Source organism: Misgurnus anguillicaudatus, chromosome 15 (assembly GCF_027580225.2).
Source record: "Misgurnus anguillicaudatus chromosome 15, ASM2758022v2, whole genome shotgun sequence".
NCBI lineage: Eukaryota > Metazoa > Chordata > Actinopteri > Cypriniformes > Cobitidae > Misgurnus > Misgurnus anguillicaudatus.
The window spans coordinates 1,903,242-1,929,875 of record NC_073351.2 but is presented as its reverse complement, the minus strand read 5'-3'; the positions used below and the strand labels follow the sequence as shown (position 1 = coordinate 1,929,875).

General features: G+C 38.8%; 1 protein-coding gene across 3 annotated transcripts in view; it reads left to right on the top strand.

Moving 5' to 3' along the window:
* The first annotated feature begins 213 nt into the window (after positions 1–213).
* The window catches only part of mthfsd (methenyltetrahydrofolate synthetase domain containing), a 47,909-nt gene continuing 21,488 nt past the window's right edge, over positions 214–26,634 (top strand). Inside the window, exons 1-7 of one of the 3 annotated variants that reach the window (XM_055173409.2) lie at positions 214–397; positions 476–582; positions 12,281–12,394; positions 15,042–15,155; positions 15,265–15,355; positions 15,624–15,736; positions 24,454–24,579. In XM_055173409.2, the coding sequence (XP_055029384.2) occupies positions 355–397; positions 476–582; positions 12,281–12,394; positions 15,042–15,155; positions 15,265–15,355; positions 15,624–15,736; positions 24,454–24,579 (708 nt within the window). In that variant the 5' untranslated portion in view covers positions 214–354. Of the gene's footprint in view, positions 398–475; positions 583–12,280; positions 12,395–12,435; positions 12,550–15,041; positions 15,156–15,264; positions 15,356–15,623; positions 15,737–24,453; positions 24,580–26,634 lie in introns of all 3 variants that reach the window. The other 2 variants (XM_055173408.2, XM_055173410.2) reach the window with 2 other exon arrangements.

Below are 26,634 nucleotides of genomic sequence, written 5' to 3'. Positions count from 1 at the left end.
TCTCATTTCACCCGTTTTTATGCGTACGCCTTGGTCAGAGCTTGCGTGACGGACAGCACATTTTCCCGTCACGTTTGCTTTTTATAAATAACAACTATTGCGTAGAGAGTGGCGTACGCCTTCTTTTGTGCGTACGCACGTTTGATAAATGAGCCCCCAGAACTCTATCTGATGCATGGATGCTCTTTCTGGGGTACTACTTGGAGTTTTCGGAGGCAGCCAATGAGTTCACAGCTCAGTCCAGAAGATGGCGGTAATGCACCATGTTTGCAAACTGCCAATAAAAAAACACAGAAGAAATTTTAAACAGAACCTTCAAATGACACTGTCGTGTTTACTACTTTCTACTGCTGAATGATTTACCGTTGTGTAATGGAGCAAGTTTTAAAGATTAAAGGTTAATTGCTATAAGTTATATTTCGGTTATTTATTGTTATTGAGTTTGTTTTGACATTCATTGTGATTTGTTTTACAGGGGAGGAGAGTAAATGGGACATTCGCCATAAAGTGTGGGATTACATCGAGGACCAAAATCTGGCAAATTTTCCTCGACCTGTACACAACAGAATTCCCAACTTTAAGGTATTTTGATCAATGACGAAGTGCAGCACTGTTCCACGCTGTATACAGTTACAGTAAATATTAAAAATGTGTTTTAGTACATCTAGAATAACTCTAAAAGTTAAAGATGTTAGACTAATTATTAAATATGTTCTGAAGCACAGTATAAAAAACCTTAAATGAGAAATTAGTAAAAGAACGCTGATCAAAATTAGATCGCACTTTCAGATACCTTCCAGTTGTTGGTGTTAATCTGGCACCTAGTGTTAATTTTTATCATTATCTGACAAATCCTACTTAACTGGCAGCCAAACTTTTAGGGGCGGTTAATTTGCAATAAATTAAGTTACAGATAACGATGACTCTTTTTGTCGATTGTAACAATGGTAAAATGGCGGAAAAAACATACATTTGAAATAAGGACCAGTCTGTATTTATATTAGAGCAGGGATTACAAAACATTTTTAATCCAGGACACACCTAGTCAAGTGTAATCTATCTGAAGAGCTTTTGTAGTGAGTAGTTGAGAGAGAGCTGGAGATTATGGAAAAATCATCATTGTCAATATGCATGCATTAAGGTGGCTGTGCTGTATCCTAAAATAAAAAAATCAAAGCAACTTTCATAAAGTAAAAAACTAAAAGCATTCCTTATATGAGGGGCCCTGCGGTTATTAAATCACAATTCACTTATGAATACACATATAAAAGCATGCATTATCACATATAAACACAAGACAACAACCCACAATTTCGTACATTTCGGAGTCTTGTTTAAAGTTATTCTAACAGGAGTGAAAGTGCAGCATGTTTCATGGGTTAAATATATTCTGAAGCACAGTATAAAAAACCTTAAATGAGAAATTAGTAAAAGAAATTAGATAGCACTTTCAGATACCCTCCAGTTGTTGGTGTTAATCTGGCACCTAGTGTTAATTTTTATCATTATCTGACAAATCCTACTTAACTGGCAGCCTAACTTTTAGGGGCGGTTTCCCGGACAAGGATTATTTTAAACCAGGACTAGGCCTTAGTTTAATTAGGAAATATAACTTTTAACAAACATGCCTTACTAAACACATTACTTTTGTGCAGTTTGAGGCAAAACAAAGGGCACGAGATATGTCAGTGCAGGTTGTTTTCAGTTTGGATAGCTCTTAAATTTATTTTAGTCTAGGACTAGTCTAATCCTTGTCCGGGCACATTCTAGAGTGGCCTTTTATTGTGACCAGCCTAAGGCACACCGATGCACTAATCATGTTGTCAATGTAATAATTGATGGATTACCTCTGCAAAGGAGAAAAGCTCACTAACACACATATAGACAAATGAGTGAACAGTATTTGGGAGAAATAGGCCTCTTGTGTAAATAAAAAAAGTTTTAGATCTTTGAATTCAGCTCGTGAAAAATGGGGGCAAAAACAAGTGTTGCATTTATAATTGTGTTCAGTGTATATAAATGTAGGAGCTGAACAACCTAGTCATTAAAATAATAATAATAATAATCGATTATGAAAATAGATGTCAATGAATGTCATTATCAATTAGTTGGTGTGTGACATCACATGCTCCTCCATCATTGTCTGCTTCATACAGCAAGAACTGTGCGCTCATAGAGTCAGGTGCTTCCACTGCATACAACATGAGCTGTACGTTTATTAAGTCAGGCACGTTTCTGAATACAGTACAGGTTTCACACTTATAAATTCAGTCACTTCTTCTTCATACTACACGAGCTGCGTGCTTATAAAGTTTGGTGCGTTTTCTTATATAGAACGAGCTGCATGCTTCTTAAGTCAGGGACTTCTTGTTCATAAACATCAAGTTTAATCAGCTTGGATACCCCCCCCCCATTTTTCTTTTCATGATTTTACATTTCTTTTGGTGCGTAAGTGTGTGTTACTTAGTACATGCTAATGACCTACAAAGTTACAAATCACATAGTAAGCAATGACCAGAGTTATCGTTTCCAACGTAAATCTCTTTTCTTAGACTACAACAAACACAATGATTGTAGGCAACAGTTTACTATGCTTGTTGATGTAGACATGATGGTCATTATTATAATTCCTCCCGCTTCTGTCTGTCTATGTTTTCATATTTAAAGAATTTACTACTGACTAAACCATAATTCAAATGCAAGTTTTGAGCAGTGTCGAGTAGTGTGTTGTTTGTTGTTTTTACAATCACAAATGCAGACATGGTTTTAATGTTATAAAGGAGCAGTGAATCAAAGAATCAATTTTAACAATTTACCTCTTATTATATAAGAGGTCATCGTACTTAAACTAACATTCAGCAAGTTTTGGAACTGAAAACTTCCTTGTTACTGAAATAAGTTTTTGGCACCAAACTTAGAAAACAGTCGGTCCAGGAATGTGCCAATGTGTGACGTTGTAGAGATTTTAAACATCACCTCCAAAGTCAAATGGTAACGACTGCTTTTGTAGACCTGCCCACAGCTTTGTGTGTAGGGAAGTAATACCTGTGGTGAGAGGCAAACGGTATGCAGCGTTTATCAGCAAATATGCCTTTAAAGATTGCCAAAGTTTGTAGAGTGTACTGTTCTGGAAGAACAGTGTCACTGCATAACCTTTCCTTGGAACCTAACATTAGGAATGCTTGGTTGAAGTTTGTTTTTAAAGAAGCTCCAGCTCGCGTGGGAAAAACAGTGTTTGAATATTTCATTGTCCTGGATTCATTTGTAAAGAAGTTGATTCTGGATTTACAAAAAAGTCTGCGACAAAAAAGCAATGTTGTACCATATGTATTGGATCTGACTGGAATTGCACAGCAGTCTAATGTGACTAAAACATTTTATCATTATGTGTCACAATTTCTTTATTAGAGATCGCTTGATATGTCATGATTGTGTGTAACATCCGTGTCTAAACATAACATATAACTGTAATATACTTTAGAAATATACAAAGTTAGTGATAAGGACTTGCCAGCTGTGATTTAGATTCTGAGCCTGCTTATGTTGTTTACGGTAATTTAGGCAAGTTGCGTTTGAAAGGTCCAACACTCAACAAACAAAGCTTTTTTATCATATAACTGTAGTATGTAACGTTAAATGTTCAGAAGTGCAACATTACAAGCACATTAGGAATATACAAAGTTAGAGATAAGGACATACCAGCCGTGATTTAGATTCTGCTTCGCACTTACTGTGATGTTTACAGTAATTTAGTCATGTCTGGTTTGAAGTTTTGTTGCTACTTCACCATACGCATTGTCATTTATGTGTAGAAGCTCTAGCACCCAGAACCTTTTGTGGCTCGAACATATATGTGTTAAGCTACTATTTTTACACAATAAGGTTTTCAAAACAATTCCCCCACATGTTCTGATGGGAGCCTAGGGTCGTGTATCGACGATCTTCAGATATATCGCCAATGGCAGGCTTTCATGGCGATAGTCATGACTATAGTTGGCGAATGGTTATTATTTTTATCATCATAGTTTTACATTAACATTCATTGCATTGCATGCTTTTCCTCGCATGAGGGTTTGTGGGCTTCACTTTACACGGAGAGCTTGTAGAGAGAGGATTCCTTTTTGCACGCACCTGCACTTAATGCACGCATCTTGGACTCCTTCTAGCAACTAAATCCAGCGCGTCATGAGCAGCTGTGCTCCTCTCTGTCTCACGTGCACACGCTCTCGCATCTGTCCGAAGTCTAAACATAAACTAAAGTAGTAATCCTTAGGTATTTGTTCAGTTTAATGCGTTTCATGCGAGCTGAGGCAAACTATCACTTTTGTTTAAATATAACCTGCTGCATATTGGTGCCTCTCTCACTCTCGTGTACGTGCAGAGAGCTGTGTTTATGATATGCATTTCAAGGAGTTATAGCATTATAGTCTAGCTTATGTTATAGCAGTCTAGCAGTTATAGCTTGTGTTTAAAATATGATTGTGTTTAAAATTTGATTGCGTTGCGCTGGCTGGACCAATGTGTTTAAAAAGGCACCTCTGAGAGCACCACTTCTTGACTCGTGTAGTCTTCTGAAACAGCACTAAACAAGTGCATTGAATTGTTGTATGTGCGCACTCATGTTTTACAGTCATTAAGTTATCATGTTAAATAATCAGGATTATGATTTTTCCCATAATTGAGCAGTCCTAACTCTAACCTTGCACCAGAGAGGTTGTTAGTGCGCAGAGGGTTTAAAACCATTGAGTGTCTTGTTCTCGCTCCCTGGCACGCAGGAAATTTCAGAACACCTGGGCTTTAATGACACGCTCAAATTAATGGCATCAGTTTTAAGAAGGTTGTGGTCATGGCGGTGTTGCTCTTGTTCTTTTTTGTTTACCAATCAAGTGATTTGTTATAGTAGAGCAGGGATTCCCAAAGTGTGGTCCGCGAGGAAAAATGTAATGGCGGTCTGTTTCTTTAAGTGGCATTTTTCCATACAATAAATAATAAAAAAATGAACAGTAAAGATTTCCTTTGTAATCGCTTTTATTTAAAAAAAATATATATATATAATTTATTAGTTTTTGATAGAAACGTAGAAGACAGCTGCTGTCTGCTCTGCTACGCACTGCTCTCCTGTTATGCCTGTTATGACTAGTTGCTAAACTGATCTCTTGAACAAATGCCTCGTCGAAAATAACAAATATTTTGGTTTCCTAGGTAATGTTTTTTTTTTTGCTTGTTATATAAATAAACTACATTTAAAGAACTTTGTTGTCATTTATTCTTAAGAGTTTACCGGAAGTTACGTGCGGACCACAACAGCCGCTTGCTTATGTTGTTACTGCTGAAACCGTCTATATGTGTGTCAACTCGTTTCATTCATTTCATATTATAAATATGCTTAACTTGCTGAAATCAGGGAAACTGTCAAGTGTGGGACGTCTTATGATAAAGCTGTTAGTCACGAAGGAGGAGAGGGACCAAGAAAGAGAGACTTTTTTTATGGCAAAAATGTGACGAGACATGGACGCGTCTAATGCACAGGATACGTGAGGAATGTGTTTTCATGCATGGTAAAGAGACCGCTAATGAATTTTATAATAAAATACATAAATACTTTCAAAGACACTGTAGAGAACTTATTAAAAGCTTTCATTTAATTTTGTTTGAAACTTGAGCTGTTATAATGAATCTGCAAACTATTATACACCTTTTGTGCGAACAGCAAAAGCTTTGTTAATGTGTTTGATGTGTCTGCACGTGACGCACGCATCTTGAGGGAGAGCGCACTGGTAAACATGAGGAAAGCTCTCATATGTCAACTATAAGCTGACGGCAGTAAGTGTACGTTTTCTACCATAGTAAACTCGAATGGGGTCTGAATATCACAGTGGTTAAACGCATACACAGGGGCGTGCATTATCTACACTGAGCGTAGCTGCTAGGGATGCATATCAATTAATCGCGATTAATCTATAGCAGAATAAAAGTTTTTGTTTACATCATATATGTGTGTGTACTGTATATAATAACTTTGTATAGTTAAATGCACACACATGCATGTATATATTTAAGAAATATTTACATGTGTATATACATTTTTGGATTTATATATAATTTATATTATATATATATAAGTATAAATACTTTATATATAAATATTTTTTTTTCTTAAAATTATACATGCATCTGTGTTTATTTATATATACATAATTATTATACACAGTTCACACACATATATGATGTAAACAAAAACTTTTATTCTGCTATAGATTAATCGCGATTAATTGATATGCATCCCTAGTAGCTGCGTCTGGTCGTAGTTTCAGATGGTGTAAATATTTTTCACAATGTCGGACGTAGCTAAGCCCGACGTAGGACTATTACACCCAACTTCTTAACGTCCGGCTAGTGCAACCGGCTCTTGGTTATTTGCGCATGATTAAACATGAGTATTTATGGTGAGAAAATAAAGCTTTTTTGGATTTTTTTTAAAATGGGGATTGGGGGTGCGCCAACCCGGTTGGGACATAGAAGGGGGTGCGCAGGAAAAAAGTTTGGGAACCCCTGTAATAGAGTAAAAAAATTAACAAATAAATAAATTAGTAAACTACTGCCCCTCCCCCCGATACTATTGTGTATCGTCAATCTCTCAGGCTGACGATAAGACGATCTCAAAATGGGGCATATCGCCCAACACTAGGGGAGTCTACAAAAACGTGTAAGTGTATTTGTTTCTAGTTTTGTGAAGTATTAGCGCAGTTGCGTTGCTAAGAAACGCTGTTTTGTTTACCTTTGTCTCAGGTGCTGAAATCGTGTTTGTTCCCGTGCATCCTCACTGTAGTTTCAGTTATTTGTTGTTGATTGTTGTCGGGCGTGGCCCACGCCAGGAAAGTATTTAAACAGCTGTAACAGCTCAATCTCCAGGTGAAGCAGTTATCCACAGGAGTCTACAGAAATGTGTAAGTGTATTTGTTTCTAGTTTTGTAAAGTTTTAGCCCAGTTTCGTTGCTAAGAAACGCTGTCTTGTTTACCTTTGTCTCACATGCTGAAATTGCGTTTGTTCCTGTGCATCCTCGCTGTAGTTTCAGCTATCTGTTGTTGATTGTTGTCGGGCGTGGCCTGCTGAGTTCAGTCCACAATTTAAGCACTTATTAAAGCAGTTAGTCCACCGCGGCAGTCTTGTCATGTGAAGACCGAAGAGTGTAAAGACCATTGACTCCACCGAGCAGGGACATTGACCAGCACTTGAGTATTGCACTTTTTGTACTAACTTTTTGTATCTATCCATCCATCCATCCATCTTTTCCTATCTTGCACATTTCCTATTCTTCTATTTTACTATGTGTTTTCAAATCTCTACTGTTACTACAACTCGTAAATCAGTTGTATCACGTCACCACAGCGAAATGCTAATAACCTCTGTGCTCTCCCTCCGTCCACTACCGCCTCACTGACTTTTCCCATTCACTTATGGAACTGCCAATCTGCTGTATACAAACCAGATTTCATTCTGCTATTGCTTCACATTCTGGCCTTTCTGTTTTAGCACTTACTGAGACCTGGATTAAACCAGAGGACACTGCCACTCCGGCTGCCCTCTCCAACAACTACACTTTCTCCCACAGTCCTCGCACAACAGGAAGGGGCGGAGGGACCGGTGTGCTTATTTCAAAAGATGGGAAATTCCAACAACTCACACCTTCATGTAACAGCAGTTTTTTCGAGTCGCATGTTGTTACTATCATCCACCCTACTAAAATCCATTTTTTAGTTATCTATCGCCCCCCAGGTCAACTTGGTCACTTCTTGGAGGAGTTGGATGTACTTCTGTCTTCACTTCCAGAGGACGGTACTCCTTTAGTAGTACTTGGTGACTTCAACATTCACCTTGAGAAACCAGAGGCAGCGGACTTCAACACCCTGACTGCGTCGTTTGTCCTCAAGCGGGTCCCAATTTCACCTACGAAGGGGTCAGGCAATCTTTGATATCTTATCTACACACGCTGCTGTTCTACTTACCACACCCAGGTCACCCCACTACCCACATCCGATCACTTCCTCCTCACTCTTGAACTCGACCTAACTCCCCCAGTCACTGCACACGTTCCCCCATCAGTCACGTTCCGGCGCAACCTGCGCACGTTCTCTCCCTCCCTCTTATCCTCTGTGATCTCTTCCACACTCTCCCTCCCAGCCAACTTTCTCTGCTAGATACAAATAACACAACCGACACTATATGCTCTACTCTTAGATCCTGCTTAGACAGTTTATGCCCTCTGACATCTGGACCAGCCCACACCATCTGCCCCTTGGCTATCTGAGGTTCTCCGTGAGCATCGCTCCGGACTTAGGGCTACAGAGAGGAAAGATTGATACCAGGGTGCCTCAAGGCTCTGTGCTTGGACCACTGCTCTCCATGGGTTCTGTCATTCGAAAACATGGCTTTTCCTACCACTGCTATGCGAATGACACTGAACTGCACTTGTCGTTCCACTCTGATGATCCCACGGTTTTTGCCCGCATCTCAGCATGCCTGAGGGACATCTCGCTCTGAATGAAGAATAACCATTTCCAGCTTAACCTTGTGAAGACATAACTGCTTGTCATATCATCTGAACCAAAGAATCAGCACAACCTGTCCATTCAGCTGGGTTCCTCGACCATCACGCCTTCCAGGACAGGCAAAAACCTGGGAGTGGTCATTGATGAGCAGCTTAGATTCATAAAGCATGTTGCCAGCACCACTTGCTCTTGTAGATTCATCCTCTACAATATAAGGAAAATTAGACCTTTCCTAAATGAGCACGCTAAGCAGGTCCTAGTCCAAGCTCTTGTCCTGTCCAGGCTGGACTACTGCAATGCACTACTGGCTGGGCTTCAAGCTTGCACAACCAAACCCCTACAGATGATTCAGAATGCAGCGGCAAGAGTGGTCTTCAATGAGCCAAAGAGGGCGCATGTCACTCCTCTCTTTGTCAAGTTACACTGGCTTCCTATAGCAGCTCGCAAATAAATGTAAAGCTCTGCTCCTGGCCTTTAAAACCACCACTGGGTCAGCACCCCCTTACCTTCACTTACTAATACAGCCTTATGTACCCTCTCGATCCCTGCGCTCTGCCACCGAGCGACGGCTTGTGGTGCCATCTCAAAAAGGAAATAAAAAACATTAGCGCGTATCTTCTCAGGAGCTGTTCCACAACTGTGGAATGATCTGCCGGTCGTGACATGATCTGCTGACTCTGTAGCTGTCTTTAAGAATCGGCTAAAAATCCATCTCTTCCGCCATTACCTCACTTCCTCATATAGGACTTACTATCTTTCTCTATTTTTTTCTTTTTTTAAATGTACAGATTTTCTTAAAAAAAATTACTAACCAACCCTTGGTTATGTATACTGTGTTGGACTTGAGACTATTTCCAGTACACGTATGTATTGCTGTTCTTGTTTTGCTATAATTGCTTCTATTGTTTTCCTTATTTGTAAGTCGCTTTGGACAAAAGTGTCTGCTAAATGACTAAATGTCAATGAAGCTATCCAATCATGGCAGTGGGTGTTTACGTCCAAGTCTTCAATGCGACCCTCTCATCAAAACAGAGCATTTCTCGAGCCAGCCTTAATATCAGGTTACAAAATAACCTATTACTTATTGCTTTTGGTGTTTTTGAATCTAAAAACCACACGAATGCATATGTAGACCTCAGACAACAGTATAAAACAATAAAAACTTTTAAACTTTTTAAAACAGATTAAAGAACACATATAAGCTAAAAATAATGTTATTTTTTGTATTTGGTGTAATGGGTTTACGTGGTTTATTTTTAGAAAAACCACATTATTTTTCATGCACATTATTGTTGCTCCTCTATGCCCTTCCTTTCTGAAACACATGGATTTGCACAAAGATTGGCCAGCTATATAGTTTGCTGTGATTGACTGAATACCTCAAGTGTGTGCCGGAAATGTGACACTCCTTACAATATTAGGAAGAATTTAACTGTCCACCCTACAGAAATCCAGAATACAAGGGGGACTAGAAGCTCCACATTTCTATCACTATTTTCTGGCCAACCAGCTCCAAAATATATATACGAATGGATTCATCCTAACTAATCAGAAAACATATGGCAAGATATTGAACAAACAATTTGCAATTACAATTTTTCCAACGGGGCCCGACAGGCTAAGCCCATTTGGGCCGGGCTCGGGCCGTTTTTTTTTTTTACAGACCGGGCTTTAGCGTCTCTCCTCATTGTGTGTGTGTGTTTGCGTGTGTAGCAGAGACAGCGCGCATCCGAGATAGAGAGCACGCATCAAAGAGCGCACGCATCAGAGAGAGCTTAAAAGTGATTGATTTTGGTCTCGGGTCGGGTTAGGGCTGAAAAAATTGCAGGCATTTTGCGGGCTGGGGTCGGGTAGGGCTTGAACACTACGGGCCAGGGCCGGGTTAGGGCTGGAGTTTTTGCCCCTTGCAGGGCTCTACTTCATAGATCTTACCTAACTGGTTTGAAATTGTTTAAAATGGGCTTCACCTTGGAAATCTGCACATATTGCACACAAATAACCCAGATACATACAGTATATTCACGCACTTTGGTATTGCACTCCAATTAAACAGTTCTGGGAAGGTGTTACTAAATCATTGTCCATCATTATGGGATGTCACATCCCAATGGATCATCCCTTTGTCTACTCTGAGATTTATCAGTAACAAACTTACTTTTGGTTGCGCTAACCATCGCAAAGAAAAGATCCTCATGAACTGGAAAAAAGAAACAAAATACACTTTGCATTATGGAAAAACCTGCTAATAGACTATATCTCAATGCATTACCTGGCCATAATATCCCTTTTATTATTATTTTTTTAAACATATAGAAATTTAATTTATTTTCACCCCTTCCTTCTATCACTGGCTCCCTTTTGGCTGTTCTTTGCCTAATGGTGGTGGATAAGTGTGTGACATTGGGTTTGGGGCACTTGCCTTCTTGTCGTCCCCCATAATCTTTCTTCTGGTGTTCCCAGCCTCAGTCTGGTCCCGCTTTTCCTGCCTCACCCCTTTATTATTATTATTATTTTATTATATACAATACACTTTAGTAATCTAACATCTGCACCTTCAACAAAATATAAAATAGGGTAAGCGTGGCATGTGTGTTGGCAAGGCCTTTACTCCTGGCCTGGTTCCCCACTGGTTCACACTAGTAGATTCCTTGGTTGACATATTAATACATTATCAACTTAAAATTACAAAATATGACACAGGGTAAGTGTGACGTGTGTTGAGCTGAACGCTACCCGGGTCTGGTTCTCCACTGCAAGTCCACTTTTTTTAATGCACCACACACTAGAGGTTTTCTTTTGTCTCCATCCATCCAAAACAAAATAGGGTAGGCTTGGCGTGCAAGCGGTGGCCTGTGGCGGGAACTGTCATGGGGGCTGTCCCCTGGGCCCGGTGCCACGTCTGTCCTCAATACAACATGGACTAGATGTTTGTGATGTGTTTATATGTATATACACAATGAATGCAACATAAAAAAAGGTCTCCTACTATGGTACTATCAACTTTCTGTCATCTCCCTTATCCTTCAGCCTTCAACCCAATGAATTTACTTTAATCTCACTACTGATTGAATTATCCATTTCTAAACCTGTATGCATTACTGTAAATAACGCTTCATCCTTTACACAAACATACCCTCATACACTCACAAATACACACATATTAACAGAATGAATTTGTATGGGTAGTGACTATATTTATTGTGTGTTTGTCTTATTTGTCTCTGTTTTGTTGTTTCAATTGTTATGTAAATAGTCACTTTCTGTGTTTGCATAATACAATAATAATAAATAAAAAAAAACAGTACTCTGCACTGCTCAAAACTTGTGTTTGAATCATGGTTTAGTCAGTAGTAAACATAGACGACTTAGAGGCTGTGAGTAAGAAGCAGGTGGAATTTTGATAATGTGCATTGAGACCACATCAAGGAGCTGCAGAAGTATAGTGTTGCCTACAATCGTTCTGTTCATTGTAGTCCAAGAAAAGAGATTTCAGTTGAAGATGATAACTTGCATTATTGTAGACTTTGGGATTTGTAACTTTGCAGACCATCTGTTTTGGACACTGCTTTTATCTAATTAAAACTGATTTTTTTAAAATAATTTTTAACTGAAAAAAGGTTACGCATCTGCCCTGCTTTTCGCTTGAAATTTAGCTGTTTTTCTGCTTTGTTTTCCTTTCAGTTCTGTTATGATAAAGCCATAACAGCAGTGTTTTGGACTATATGTTTAGGGTGCAACACTTGCTTGTAACAGACTTATTGATCTGGGCAAGTTCAGATCCAGCAGAGTGGTCAAAGTGAATCCGGACAGGCCTCAGGAACAGGCCCGCTTCATTGCTTTACATGTAAGTCTTAAGATCTAATCTAGTCTTAACCTTTTCTGTAGGGTGCTCTGGAGGCTTGTGGTCAGGTGACACACTTAGAGCTCTTCACCAAAAGCACTGTGATTAAAGTGGATCCTGATAAACCACTCGAGGGGGTTCGGTTAGCTGCTCTGCAGGTATATTGTTTAGATTGCTGTCAATTGAGGTTAAACGCATCCGTAAATTCAACCTGCTTGGTATTCTCCAGTTTCTTTAAGTGTTGTTTAAAGGTGTCGTAGAATGTAAAACTGTATTTATCTAGGCAAACATGGTACATGTATACATGTACATGGTAATGACAAACTTAAAACACGATTGTTTCCTCCTCCTTATGTAAACCTTGTGCATGCAAAGGGCCTCTGGAAAACAGGCCAATCTCAGCATTACCCTGACTGTGACTTTACAGTCGAGATGTACCCCCCAACATTGTTATTAATTTAATGTTTAATTTAATGTTGTTACAATGCTAAAAACAAAGTTGTGACTGCTGAGTTAGCACTATATGCTAGTTAATGCTATATGATAGTTAATGCTATGCTAGCGTTTAGGCTGAAGTTCTACTATTGATGTTACAATTACGTTTTGCAGGTCTATACTTACCACTCAGAAACGTCCACTAACAATTTCCAAACAATTGGTTATTCCTTAAAATCTGTATCCTCATCTGATACAGACTCAAACATTAAGGGCCCTATTTTAACGATCTAAGCGCATTGTCTAAAGCGCACAGCGCAACATCTAAATGGGCGTGTACGAATCCACTTTTGCTAATTTAACGACGGGAAAAATTGTTTTTGCGCCGAGCGCATTGTCGAAAAGGGTAGGTCCTATTGTAATGGGAGTATTTTGGGCGTAACGTGCAGTAAACCAATGAGAGTCACAGCTCTCATTCCCTTTAAAAGCAAGTTGCGCTGGCGCTATGTCTAATCCCTATGTAGATGACGGACTTTGTAAACTGAAAAACTAAGCGGAGGTAGAAGATCCCCAGCTTAAGATTAATGTTAAATAATTGTGTTGTTTTTCCCTTATATTGAAATTGTTATTTTTTTATTAAAACCGTTAAAACCCGTTTTCTTTTAGTCATGGAAGTAAAAAGCAGGCTTGTAATTGCTTTAAATGTATGGCTATCCAATATCATCAAAAAATAATTTACAAGTATGTAAGATAAGGTTTGTACTCTAAAAATACTTTATTTGTAACAAACAGGAGATAAAGAAATTACAAACGACTCTCCTCACGTTTCAGCACTTTGAACAGCGGTTTTTTTAGCAAAGAGTTTTTTTAAGCATTACTTACAAATATTTCTCATCTCGCCATATCCACATGTACATCATATACAATAAATCCGTGAGGTAGCATAAAAAAAAAAACATTTAAAAACAGACGCATTTGTTCAAAGCAAAGCATTTATTTACTTACCAGGCTGCAGGTAAAGCAGCTCTTTGCGCCTTCTAACGTCTCATAATCAGTCCTCATTTATAAATATGTCCAAGAGCAACCCAGTCTCACCCCATGGCGTCAATATTTGACGACACTTGACCATGCGTCAATATGTTGACGCGGAGGGTATACCTTTCGCGTCATTTTTTGACGAACTGGGGACTTCAATACTATTAAGTCCGTTGCATTCTCTTTCCTATTTTCTTACCATTTTCTACCATTTCCGCGTCGGTTTAGGGTTAGATTTACATAATGACATCCCTACCCAAACCTTTCCCTAACCCCAATGCCAGGCGACAACTGTTTAATTTAGCGTACCTAATAGTATTGAAGTCCCCAGTTCGTCAAAAAATTACGCGAAAGGTATACCCTCCGCGTCAACATATTGACGCATGGTCGGGTGTCGTCAAGTGTTGACGCCATGGGTGTGAGACCGTGTTACCAAGAGACTCAATAATAATCTCTTAAATTCAATCCTTTAATCTTTCATATTTAAAAGCATTTTTGTGCTGCTGCGCATTTATGTACTTTGTGATAAGCAAACCCGCGTTGTCCTCCCGTTAATAGGCGCATATTACTAATGCGCTCTTTAAATAACATAAAACACATTGCGCCATTGACTTTAGACTTTAGACCAGGTTTTTGTTGGTCAATGGCGTAGTCTGTTTTGGTTGCCTCAGGGTAGCAACGCGCCAAGAATGCGCCTGAACACACCTCGTTTTTCAGACCAGAACGCCCATGGGCGCAAAGGGGGCGCAAATGCATTTGCTATTTAAACAACGCGGCGCTAAACGTGAAAATTAGGGTGGAAACTAGCGAAAGACACTTGCGTCGCGCATTGCGCTGCATTGCGCCGCATTGCGCCGGGTGTAAGATAGAGCCCAAGATCTGTTTACACACACACACAGAAAGCTACTGAAACAAGCCACTTTGAAATACAACCAATCAAAGCAGAGCTAAACATTATTATTCATAATCCTTTCAAATAAGGAAATAATTAACCATTTCATTCTGGTGACAAATCCTAGGTCTCTGGATCATTTTTGCACTTAATAAAGTCACATACCTTCTATGTAGATATCAGATAACAATTCAAAATATTGTATCATGCATTCTTTGGCACCCTTAATTATTAAAACAAGGTTATGACCAAAAAATGATAATAATTCATGTTGATATTTAAATACAGGCAGGAAAAAAATTGCTTGTTCCAACACCTCGTCTAAAAACTGGATTGTTCAATAAGATTGTTCCTCCGAAAGGTGCAACCAATCAAGAACTGCGTGTTTGTTCAACATCTCAGGTAACTTCATTTTACACATGCATGCTTTTTCTGAAGTTACATGATTAATGCATGTCAAGCATATTATTTATTTGTTGAGGTTTCATAAAAATATTCTCTGTGATTTAAGGGTGTAAAAGAGTTCAGTGTTCCTATTGGATTAAATGACAATGTTCATGTGGATCTTGTTGTGGTTGGATCTGTTGCTGTGTCTGAGAAAGGTAAAAACTCACAGTTTACTTTAGTTTTTCTTAATAAAGCTTCTCAGAATTGTAATTAGTGTGTGTCTCAGAATTGTTCTGTACCATGGTACTGAATGAATATCATATTGATCAATGCAAAAAATACCATTACACTAATGTTCAAGTTTAGGGTCACTTGACTGAAATGTTCCTCATGATTTTAATATTTTGAATTTGTTTTTTGTTTTATAATTGTAACTGTGCCTGGATTCAGTCAAAGGACAGTAATGTTGTGCAATTTCATTAGGTTACAGAATTGGAAAAGGCGAGGGTTTTGCAGACATGGAATATGCTATGATGGCATGCATGGGAGCTGTATGCGAATCCAGTGTGGTCATCACTATCGTTCATGACTGTCAGGTTAGTAGTAATTTTAGTTAGTTAGTGATGTTACGTTTACTTTAAGGAAATCATGGTACCTACTAGGCTACTAGTAGGGGTGTTGTGAGAAACGTATTTGTGCCGAACCGTTTTGGTACAGGACTTCAGGTTCTCTTCAGTTAGTTCCTGAAAGGTCATATAGAGCCATTGAAATACTTTGAGTTAGTAATAATCTGTGATTTTTTTTTTAAATTAATAGTCAAGAAATGCACCAATATGTGTAGCTATTTTTATGTAATTACATTAACAATATTTTTTGATAAATAAAATCACTAGAATATTAATATGGTCAGCTGCTGGTATGTGCCATGTTTTACGATTCCTTTAACAACTTTAAAATGCGTCACATTGTGTAGTATGTTAGCTTATAATGTTTATGCATGTTTATAATGTACAATTGACTGTGTGCTATGTATATACCTTGTGCCTGTTTAGTTATAAACATACAAAGAGCAAGATTTAAAAAAGACTCATAATGCACTTTAATTTTGCATTTTGCATTTAATTTATTTAATTTTTAATTAATAATAGCTCTAGCTTCGTGTCGTTTTCGTTTTGTTGTTAATATGAACATGTGATGGGAGATGCCATCTTCATAACCTTTAATTATTATTCATCCCTGAACTTATAAATATATATATTTTATGCAAGTTATTAATAAATTATTTGATTGCATTTAATTGAATTAATCAACACTAAAACACTCCACCCGTAGGTTTCTTGCATAAATATGCACTATGTATGTATCGCCATCATGGTTAATAGCCTGTATCTCCAATTAGACAATATAGGATGAATCTCAAATCACTTTTATTGTCACATCATCATAGCACATGTGCCTTGGTGAGTGAAATTCTTGGGAGCGTGCTCCAGAAATTGCAGAAATAGTTAACATATAACATACAGATAACAGGTAAAAAATGTGCAATATGCACATTTAACAGGTAAAGATGTGCAATATGCACATACATATAGTCAGTACACACGATATACTATTGGACATACAGTTAGCATTACACATTATACACTATACCAGGGGTCTCAAACTCAAACTGGCTTGGGGCCATTTCTAAGACAGACATTTCATCGGAGGGCCGCAGGCCTATTTAACGTTAAAAAATGCAATATTCCTGTAAATGTCATGTTTTTAATTTCTATTATTTAATGTATAATAATACTTGAAAATATATAAGCAGTGGTTTTATCTTTTTAATAAATTATTTTATAAAAGTAGCCTAAGTAAATCTTCTTTTAACCTTATCTTAACTAAGACCTATTATAACATGCACTAAACTAACACATTTAATTCCTGTATACATTTATAAACTTACCACCAGTAATTGTTTCTGTTTTGATTTATTTAAGATTGTTTTCAGTCATAGTATTAACTTCATTGTGTTCTTTGTTATTTCAGTTGTAATGAATTTTCTATTATATGTGGGAAAATATTAATATGTGAAAGTGATCCCTTAACTTTTGAATGGGTAGTCCATGTTATATAAGCTAGTTGGACAGAAAAAAAATAATAATACTGCTCTATGTGTAATTGAATAGTAAGCTACATAATCATATATTATACTTCATATATATATATATATATAAGTATACATACTTTATCTTCTGTACATTTCTCCTCATCTTTTCTCTTTTCTTAACCTGGACACTTTGATGGCTCTTTTTCTTATCTGTAGTTTAAAATGTGTTGCATTACATCTACCGCTCTGCCTCCATATGCGGTGTCTCCATTAGATGCTGTAACTTGAGGCGAAGCCCACCGCAGCTCTTCTCTGAGTAACAGCTGATATCCACCCGGAAGTAACAAATCTTCTCTGGACAAATACTACAAAGTCCCGACCAGATTAACTGATCGCATGGTGACAATGGTATGATTGGCGCGAGGTTCAGTTGAGGCATTAAAATCCGATCACGCATTCTGTTATCCTCGACACGGAGTGCGTGGTTCATGGCTGCGTAGCGTAGCAACGGTGACGCGACCCACGCCACAGAGCGCAACTTCCGCTCCCGAGCACTTTATAAAGTAATGCTTTGACTCGTTTTAACACGTTGTTAGACGCAACATGTGAACGAACACTTGAACGTTTAAATAAAAAATCAAACGAATATAAAACAAAGTGAATAAAAATCTTTCTGCGGGCCAGATTATGTAATATTTTTTAAAGGTGACGCGGGCCGCAGAGAGAGGGAGGGCGGGCCGCAAGTGGCCCGCGGGCCGGGAGTTTGAGACCACTGCACTATACACAGAATGTACGCTTGCATTATGAAGACATAATTACGTATGAAAATGAAAAACTGCTAAGGTGCCACAGAGTGTACTTGAGCTGGACACATTAATGTTATATCTAGTGGTAGCAGGTAGATTATTGTATTAGATAGTTCGGTGTTGAACTGTTAAAGTTAAAGTGCAGTGTGTGGCATACCATGTTGTGAAGTATGCTGTAGGGTGTATTAGTTCCGACTGTTCATTAGTCTGATAGCCTGATGGAAAAAGCTGTCCCTTTCGGCTGTTCATTAGTCTGATAGCCTGAGGGAAAAAGCTATCCCGCAGTTAGCTAGTGCGGGATCGGATACTGCGGAGACGTCTTCCTGAGGGCAGCAGAGAGAGCAATCTGTGGGACGGATGGCTGGAGTCACTGATGATCCTCTGGGATTTCCTTATGCACCGCCTGATGTAGATGTCCTGGAGGGAGGGAAGCTCACCTCCAACAATGTGACTGGCAGTTCGCACGACCCTTTTTCAGAGCTTTGCGGTTGCCAGCGGTGCTGTTTCCAAACTAGGCAGTGATGCAGCCCGTCAGGATGCTCTCTATAGTGCAGGTGTAGAATGATCTGAGGATGCTCAGCCGTCTCAGGAAGAAGAGGCGTTGGTGTGCCTTCTTCAGCACTGCATCAGTGTGTGTAGACCAGGTAAGATCTTCGCTGATGTTAACGCAGAGGAACTTAAAGCTGCTTACCCGTTCCACAGGTGTCTTGTCGATGGTGATGGGTTTGTGTTCTCTGCTCTGTCTCCTGAAATCCACCACCACCTCCTTGGTCTTGTCGATGTTGAGTGAGAGATAGTTCTCCTGACACCATTTAGTCAGGGTGCTCACCGCCTCTCTGTAGGCCGTCTCATTGTTGTCAGTGATCAGGCCTATCACCGTTGTGTCATCAGCGAATTTGATGATGACGTTGGAGCTGTGTGTGGCTGTACAGTCATGTGTGTACAGGGAGTACAGGAGCGGGCTGAGGACACAGCCCTGAAGAGCACCAGTGCTGAGGGTCAGCGAGGATGAAGTGTTGTGGCCCATTCTGACCACCTGACTTCTGCCTGTTAGGAAGTCCAGGATCCAGCTGCACAGAGATCTGTTTAGTCCCAGAGTTTGGAGCTTCGCAACGAGTGTGGCAGGCACTATGGTGGATAGTAGCGGATCCATTGAGGCAGGCAGCACAGAGCAGATGTAATCTCTGACGAGTCTTTCAAAACACTTACTGAAGATGAGTGTGAGAGCAACGGGCCTCCAGTCATTCAAGCATGTGATTTTATTTTTTTGGTATTGGCACAATTATGGATTTTTTGAAGCACGAGGGAACCACAGACAGACAGAGGGAGAGGTTGAAAATGTCTGCGAAAACACCGGCTAGTTGAAATGCGCATGCTCGTAGCACACGGCCTGGGATGCCGTCAGGACCCGCAGCCTTCCGTGTATTCACCCGTCGGAAGGATCGGGTTACATCCGCGACAGAGACGGAGAGTGCATTCACATTATCTGCAGCAGATCTCTGTGTGGGCGGTGGTGTTGTGAGCCTCGAAACGAGCATAAAAGTTATTAAGCTCATCTGGTAGAAAGGCGGCAATGTTCACAGTAGCTGGTTTATTCCCTGTCTGTGATGATATTTATTCCCTGCCACATGCCTCTTGTATCGTTGGTGTTGAATTGTTCTTCAACTTTGATTTTGTAGTGTCTTTTTGCGGCTTTGATGGATTTCCTGAGATCGTAACTGGCTTGTTTGCGGTCGTCAGCGTTCCCGCATTTAAAAGCGGATGTCCGCGCTGACAAGGCTGCTCGGACATCGCTATTAATCCACGGGTTTTGGTTAGGGTAGATGTGGATTGTTTTTGTCGGCACTACATCTTCTACACACTTCCTTATAAAACACGTTACAGTTTCTGAGTACGCCTCTATGTCGCCATCAGACGCTGCCCGGAACATGTCCCAGTCCACGTGATGAAAACAGTCCTGTAGTATAGCGTCTGATTGGTCTGCCCAGCATTGAATCGTCCTGAGGGCGGGTGCTTCCCGTTTCAGTTTCTGCTTATAAGCAGGCATCAGCAGGATGGAAGAGTGATCCGATTTGCCGAAAGGTGGGCATCTGAGAGGTTTGTAGGGGTTCCGGAAGGGAGAGTAGCAGTGGTCCAGTGCACGATCTGCATTTAGAGAAGGAATTTTACCATTAAAAGTTTGTGGTTTATGTCTTGCTTATGTTATCCTCCGCCAGCCCTCACCTATTTCCTAATAACTTTCAATTAATCTACTAAATGAGAAATAATCCACTACAATGCATTGATGCACAAAGTGATTTGTTTCATATGTAGTGTTAATTTACAATCATATTTTTCAAACGTCTTAAGTCAATAAAAAGTAAAAAAAAAAAACTTAAATTATGTTCATCACATTCAGTCTGTTCTGCTGCAGCTTTATGGGGTGACATTAAATTTCAGGATCTTTTGAGAAGCTCCGTGATCCACCATTGCTGGCATAAAACTTTACCACTGAAGTGAATTGAGTTGACGCAACTCTCCCTGACAACGGCTCACGTTTACAGTAGCAAGTTCCATTATTCCCTCAGGTTTTATTCTATTTTGTTTATATTTATTGTATTTAAACCAAGCAGGTGTTTTACACCAGTTTTCCCCTAATCCATCCACCTCACAGGTGTGGCATATCAAGAGGCTTATTAGACAGCATGATTATTGCACCGGTGTGCCTTAGTTTGGCCACATTAAAAGGCCACTCTAAAATGTCCAGTTTATCACACAGCACAATGCCACAGATGTCGCAAGTTTTGAGGGAGCCTGCAATTTGCATGCTGACTGCAGGCATGTCCACCAGAGCTGTTGCCCATGAATTGATATTCATATACATCTAACCGGCCTCACAACCGCAGACCACGTGTAACCACACCAGCCTAGCACCTCCACATCCATTATCTTCATCTTCAAGATTGTCTGAGACCAGCCACCAGGACAGCTGCTGCAACAATCGGTTTGCATAACCAAAGAATTTCTGCATGAACTGTCTCATTCGCATGCTCGTCGTCCTCTTTGGGGCCTTGACCTGACTGCAGTTTGTCATCGTAACCGACTTGAGTGGGCAAATGCTCACAATCAGTGGCCTCTGGACATTGGAGAGGTGTTTTCTTCAAGGATGAATCCTGGTTTTCACTGTACAGGGCAGATGTCAGACAACATGTATGGTGTTGTGCGGGTACATTTTATTAATGCCAGAGTTATTGTGACGAGATCCCAAGGCCCATGGTTGTGTCATTTATCAACAGTGTTGGGAGTAACGCATTACAAAATATAATATATTACAGTAATATATTAGTTTTTCCTGTAACGCAGTAATATAACGCATTACTAATAAAATTTTGGTAATATTTTACTCGTTACAGTCTTAGTAACGCGCGCGTTACAACAATGCATTTAAAAAAATAGACCGTGTTATTTGTATTTTTTATTTTTGACCAATGCGCGCGATCAGCATCCACACAGGAAAAAGCTGCGGATAAAATAGGCTGCGTCCCAAACCGCATACTTCCATACTGTATAGTAGGCGAAAAGCACTACTTCTCGTACTCTTTGCCTACTATATAGAATGGAAGTAGGCGGTTTGGGACGCAGCGTATGGCTGTTTCCAGGTGTTGTATGCAGCATGTTCATTTTTACTTTAATTTTGTATTTAAAATGCGATTTGGACGCGGTGCGCGTTAAATATAGACGCGTTTCTTAAAGAGCTGAATCTGGGAAGTCCGTGGCTGTGTAAGGATTGACGAAAATGGTCGCAATCAGGTCCGATATAGCGCCGCACACGCATAATTTTGCACCAAGTAAAAGCAACAGAAAGTTTCTATCGGTCTCCTGTGCTGCTTGAACCTCAGAAGTAAAGAGACTTTTAGAAATCTTGCCAGTAAAATCCATATCACACCAGCAATGACAAGGTAAGCTTTGCTATGATTACAGTCCATATACATAATAGATTGCTAGGCTATTACTATGCTATCTACAGTTTTATTACAAACAGCAACCAAAACTACAACGTAACATTAGTGTAGACTTAAACATGGTCATCTAAATAGAACATTTAAATATCACTGTTTAAAGTTTTTACCAGCCTTTGTATGGGAACCTATATTCATTGTTTGGCAAAAAGCAGTGTGTTTGTCTGTTTTATTAAGCAATGATATGTTAGCCTACATGTAATCCTATTGGACTGAAATGAGCTGTATTCCTTGAGGCCTAATCCTCCAATAGCACTTTTTGATAAGTTGTGTCAACCAATGTATGCCAGGTTTGTGCTGTGAATCTGAATTAAAAGTGAATTAAAAAAAGAAATGAAAAAAGGTCGCGTCTTGCCATGTTATAGTCTATAGGTTGCATTATAGTTGGCTCTATTGTGTTTGGTATGTGTACCATAATTTACCAGACTTTTACCAGATCATTTGTCTATATTTATGATTCTGACAGTGATTGTTACTGTATTTTGCCATAAGTCTTCACTGTGCCTATTCAAAGCTCGAGGGCCAACACATAACTTCTAGATTAATAAGCATCAATTAACTACATATTAACATTTTATAATGCCTAGTCATACTTCTGTTATTTTGATGAAAGTAACTCAAAAGTAACGCAAAAGTAGTGTAACTCATTACAGTTCAGAGACAGTAATATTGTAATGTAACTAATTACTTTCAAATGACAGTAATTTGTAATATATAATGTATTACACTTTGAAAGTAACTTTCCCAACACTGTTTATCAACGACCATCACCTCATGCTAACGCATGATAAAGCACTGCACCAGGTTGCAAGGATCTGTACACAATTCCTGAAAGCTGAAAACATCCCAGTTTTTGCATGGCCAGCATACTCACCGGGCATGTCAGCCACTGCCAATATCCAGCAACTTCGCACAGCCATTGAAGAGGAGTGGACAAACATTTCACAGGCCACAATCAACAACCTGATCAACTCTATGTGAAGGAGATGTGTTGCACTGCGTGAGGCAAATGGTGGTTACACCAGATACTGACTGTTTTTAGACCCCCCAATACGGTAAAATGGCACATTTTAGAGTGGCCTTTTATTGTGACCAGCCTAAGGCACACCTGTGCAATAATCATGCTGTCGAATCGGCATCTTGATATGCCACACCTGTGAGGTGAATCTATTATATTGGCAAAGGAGAATTGATCACTAACAGATTTAGACAGATTTGTGAACAATATTTGAGAGAAACAGACCTTTTGTGTACAGTAAGCTCATGAAAAATGGTAAATTCACTGTAGTGTTTCAGTAAAGAGTATAAAGTATATATCAGCAAAAAAATGCAATATAAATTATTTTCCCACAGTGTATTAAATTATTTACAGAAAATATTTAAAAACAATGCTTTACAAATTCACACAACAAACGTAACAATGTCCAGAATAACTGCAGGGGTTTGTGTACAGAGTGTTCAAAAATATTGTTGTTGATATGAACTAGTTTAGTCAATGAGAAAAGATTAAAAGTCTTATCTGATTGATGAGATGATGATGTAGGCCGGGAGTGATTTTATATAATCTTTGAACAGTTTGTGTATACACCCTCAAAGAAATGCCAAAGTTGTGCATATGCAGCAAAAAAGTTGCTATCATAAGCATGTATCTGGAGAAATAGTCTAAACAATAACCAAACAAACACATTACATTGCAAAGTCCCCTTAAATAAAGATGAGACTTCAACAAAATACCACAAAATACATCCATGCAAAAATTAAAAAATTAGCGTTGCGTGAACAACACAATTTCAAATAAAAATTTGCCAGCTCTGGCAGTTGTAAATAAGAGTAAAAATGTAACTACTTTTAAGTTTTTAATTAGTTTTAACTTTACCTTACCTTAGATAAGATAAATTTAAATTACCCAAATAAATTAAACCGTTTTATATCAAGTATTATAAAACTATTAAAAACTGTTTAGACTATTAATAAAGTAATGTGTTTTTTCTTCTAAAAATTCATGAACATTGAACAGTGATAAAATATGTAAATCGTAGCACTTTTACAGACAGTGGGATCGACTATAACTAAAAATAAGACTGTAGATAAAGTATATATTAATATTATGAATAGTTCAAGAAATTCAGTTATATAATTATTGCCTCATTACCTTACAATTTACCTCAAATCTCTGGTAATAATGGATAAACTTTATTCTTCTTAATATCCTCATCTGTCTCTCTAACGGCCAATTTACACTGATTGTATGTATGTGTATAAAATTGGTGCATTGTCCAGCTCTTAGCTAGACTGAACTGGTTACATATGAATTATAAAATGAAACATTAAGATACGTTTTAACTTTTAAATCAAATCCTTAAGATTGTCAGTACTTAAATGCAGTAATTAATGATCTTTCTGCCCCATTCCTTTAGGTCATGGAGATTCCAGAGACACTTATTGAAGGTCATGACCTCACAGTTGACTTCATTCTTACCCCATCAAGAATAATCAAAACTGAATGTAAACGGCCCAAGCCTCAAGGCATCATTTGGTCAAAGGTATTTGTCTTAATGTCACTATTAGATATGTCATTTTTATTTTTTACACTGCTGCATTCGTATTTATTTCTTAGCCCACAATGTTTTGAGAGATTATTAGAAGTAGTCATGGCTCACCTTCTGTTCTATAAAACGCATAGAAACAATGAAATTACTTATGTTTTAGTTAAACTAGAGTGATCCCAAAAATACTGACATAAAACCAGAATAACACTCAGTGGACATCACTCACACTCTTGACTATGCTTTTCTCTGTTCCCATCCCTGACTTTACTTACTTCTTTTAACCTTTTCAGGCGTATATTTAAAATGTCTTAAGTGTCCCCCTAGAGTGAGTTTTTTTTAATGTTTGAGTATCCATGACGATGCATTAAGCTCATAACATGAATGTGGCGCTTCCTCCTGGACAGTCAGCAGCAGTCTTTTTATCATTCAACACATTATAAGTTATTTACAGAAATGTAATGTACAAACCATAATAAATATGCATATATGTGGTGTTATATTACATGGCTTCTTATGCACTATAGGGAGACATAATCAGTGGATAAGGAAATTATTTGCTTTATTTATTTAAAACATAACATTGCAAATTGCAAAAAAGCAAACAGATAAAAGTAATTTATCAGTTTTAATTCACTGCGTACGCGAGCAGAAGGTAAAGCGTGGATAGGGGAATGGATGAGTCATAGTTTGACAGGATAAATTTTTCATCATGACACCATGACGTGCTTTGTCACATATTTTATATAATATAAAAACACGCAAGAACCATGCCTTGTGGACTGCTTATAAACTGATTATTGCACAGTTTTATGCAAACGATCTGCAAAAGGTACATACATACTACAAAGTAATCGATGACATTATGATGATGTTATCATTTCCAACATAAATCTCTTCTCTTGGACTACAACAAATACATGGATTGTAGGTAACAGTTTACTTCCTGGGCCTGTTGATGTAGACAAGACCGACATTATCATAATTCCTCCCACTTGGACTCACAGCCTGTAAGTTAAATCCTGTCAGCATTGCATTGTGACCGAATCTTTCACACATGGTAAGGAGTGTCACATTTCCGTCTTATATCAGAGGTATTCAGGCCAATTACAATGTACAGATTAGCAGGCCAATCAGGGACACAGGAAAGCAGTATATCTGTAGTTACAAAAATGCACAGTATGTGGAAAATAATGTGTTTTTAACTATAAACCATGCAAACACATTGTATTACACCAAATACACAAAATGTTGGTTTTTAGCAATGAAATAGGTGCACTTTAAGAAATCTGTTAATCAATGGTGCAAGTTACCTCATTTTGCAACACTGAAAGTGGAAACTCTAAATATTTTGTTTTCTAGGCATTTGAAATTATAATAAATGATATTTATGTAATTTAAATATAATTAGCCTAAATGAAACTTTGGAGGTTCAGTCTGGGCCCTTTGGTTAATAGTAGGCCCCTTCTGCCTCGAAAGACAATGGCTGCGCCTTTATTTTCAGTCAATTATTTTTGTTGTTGGCAACATCTGGAGTGGCTCAGTAGTCCTATTCGTGCATAGCAGTCTCTGCCACAATTTAGGCAGACAAAGCTGGATGGCAGGTTGGAGTCATGGCTTGATTTCCTCTCCTTCCTGCGACTTCTTTTGTCCTTCAACTGCTGGAGTCTCTTCATTTCTCCCCTTTGGATTCCATCACTTACTATGGTTTTCCATGCACTGCGTTTTTCTGCAAGTGACTCCCAGGTGTCAGGGTTTATACCAGTGGCTTTCAAATCACGCTTGAAAACATCCTTGTAACGCAGTGCTGGTCGGCCTACAGGACGGTCTCCTGTTGCTAGTTCACCATATAGTATATCCTTGGGAATACGGCCATCCTTCATACGGCGCACATGACCTATCCATCGGAGCCGCCGTTGAGTGAGCAAAGTGTGCATGCTGTGGGAATTTGTCTGTTTCAGGACAGATGTGTTTGTGATCTTGTCTTCCCAGGTTATACCAAGGATTCGTCGCAGGCAGCGGAGATGGAAACTTTCCAAGCGGTTTTCCTGT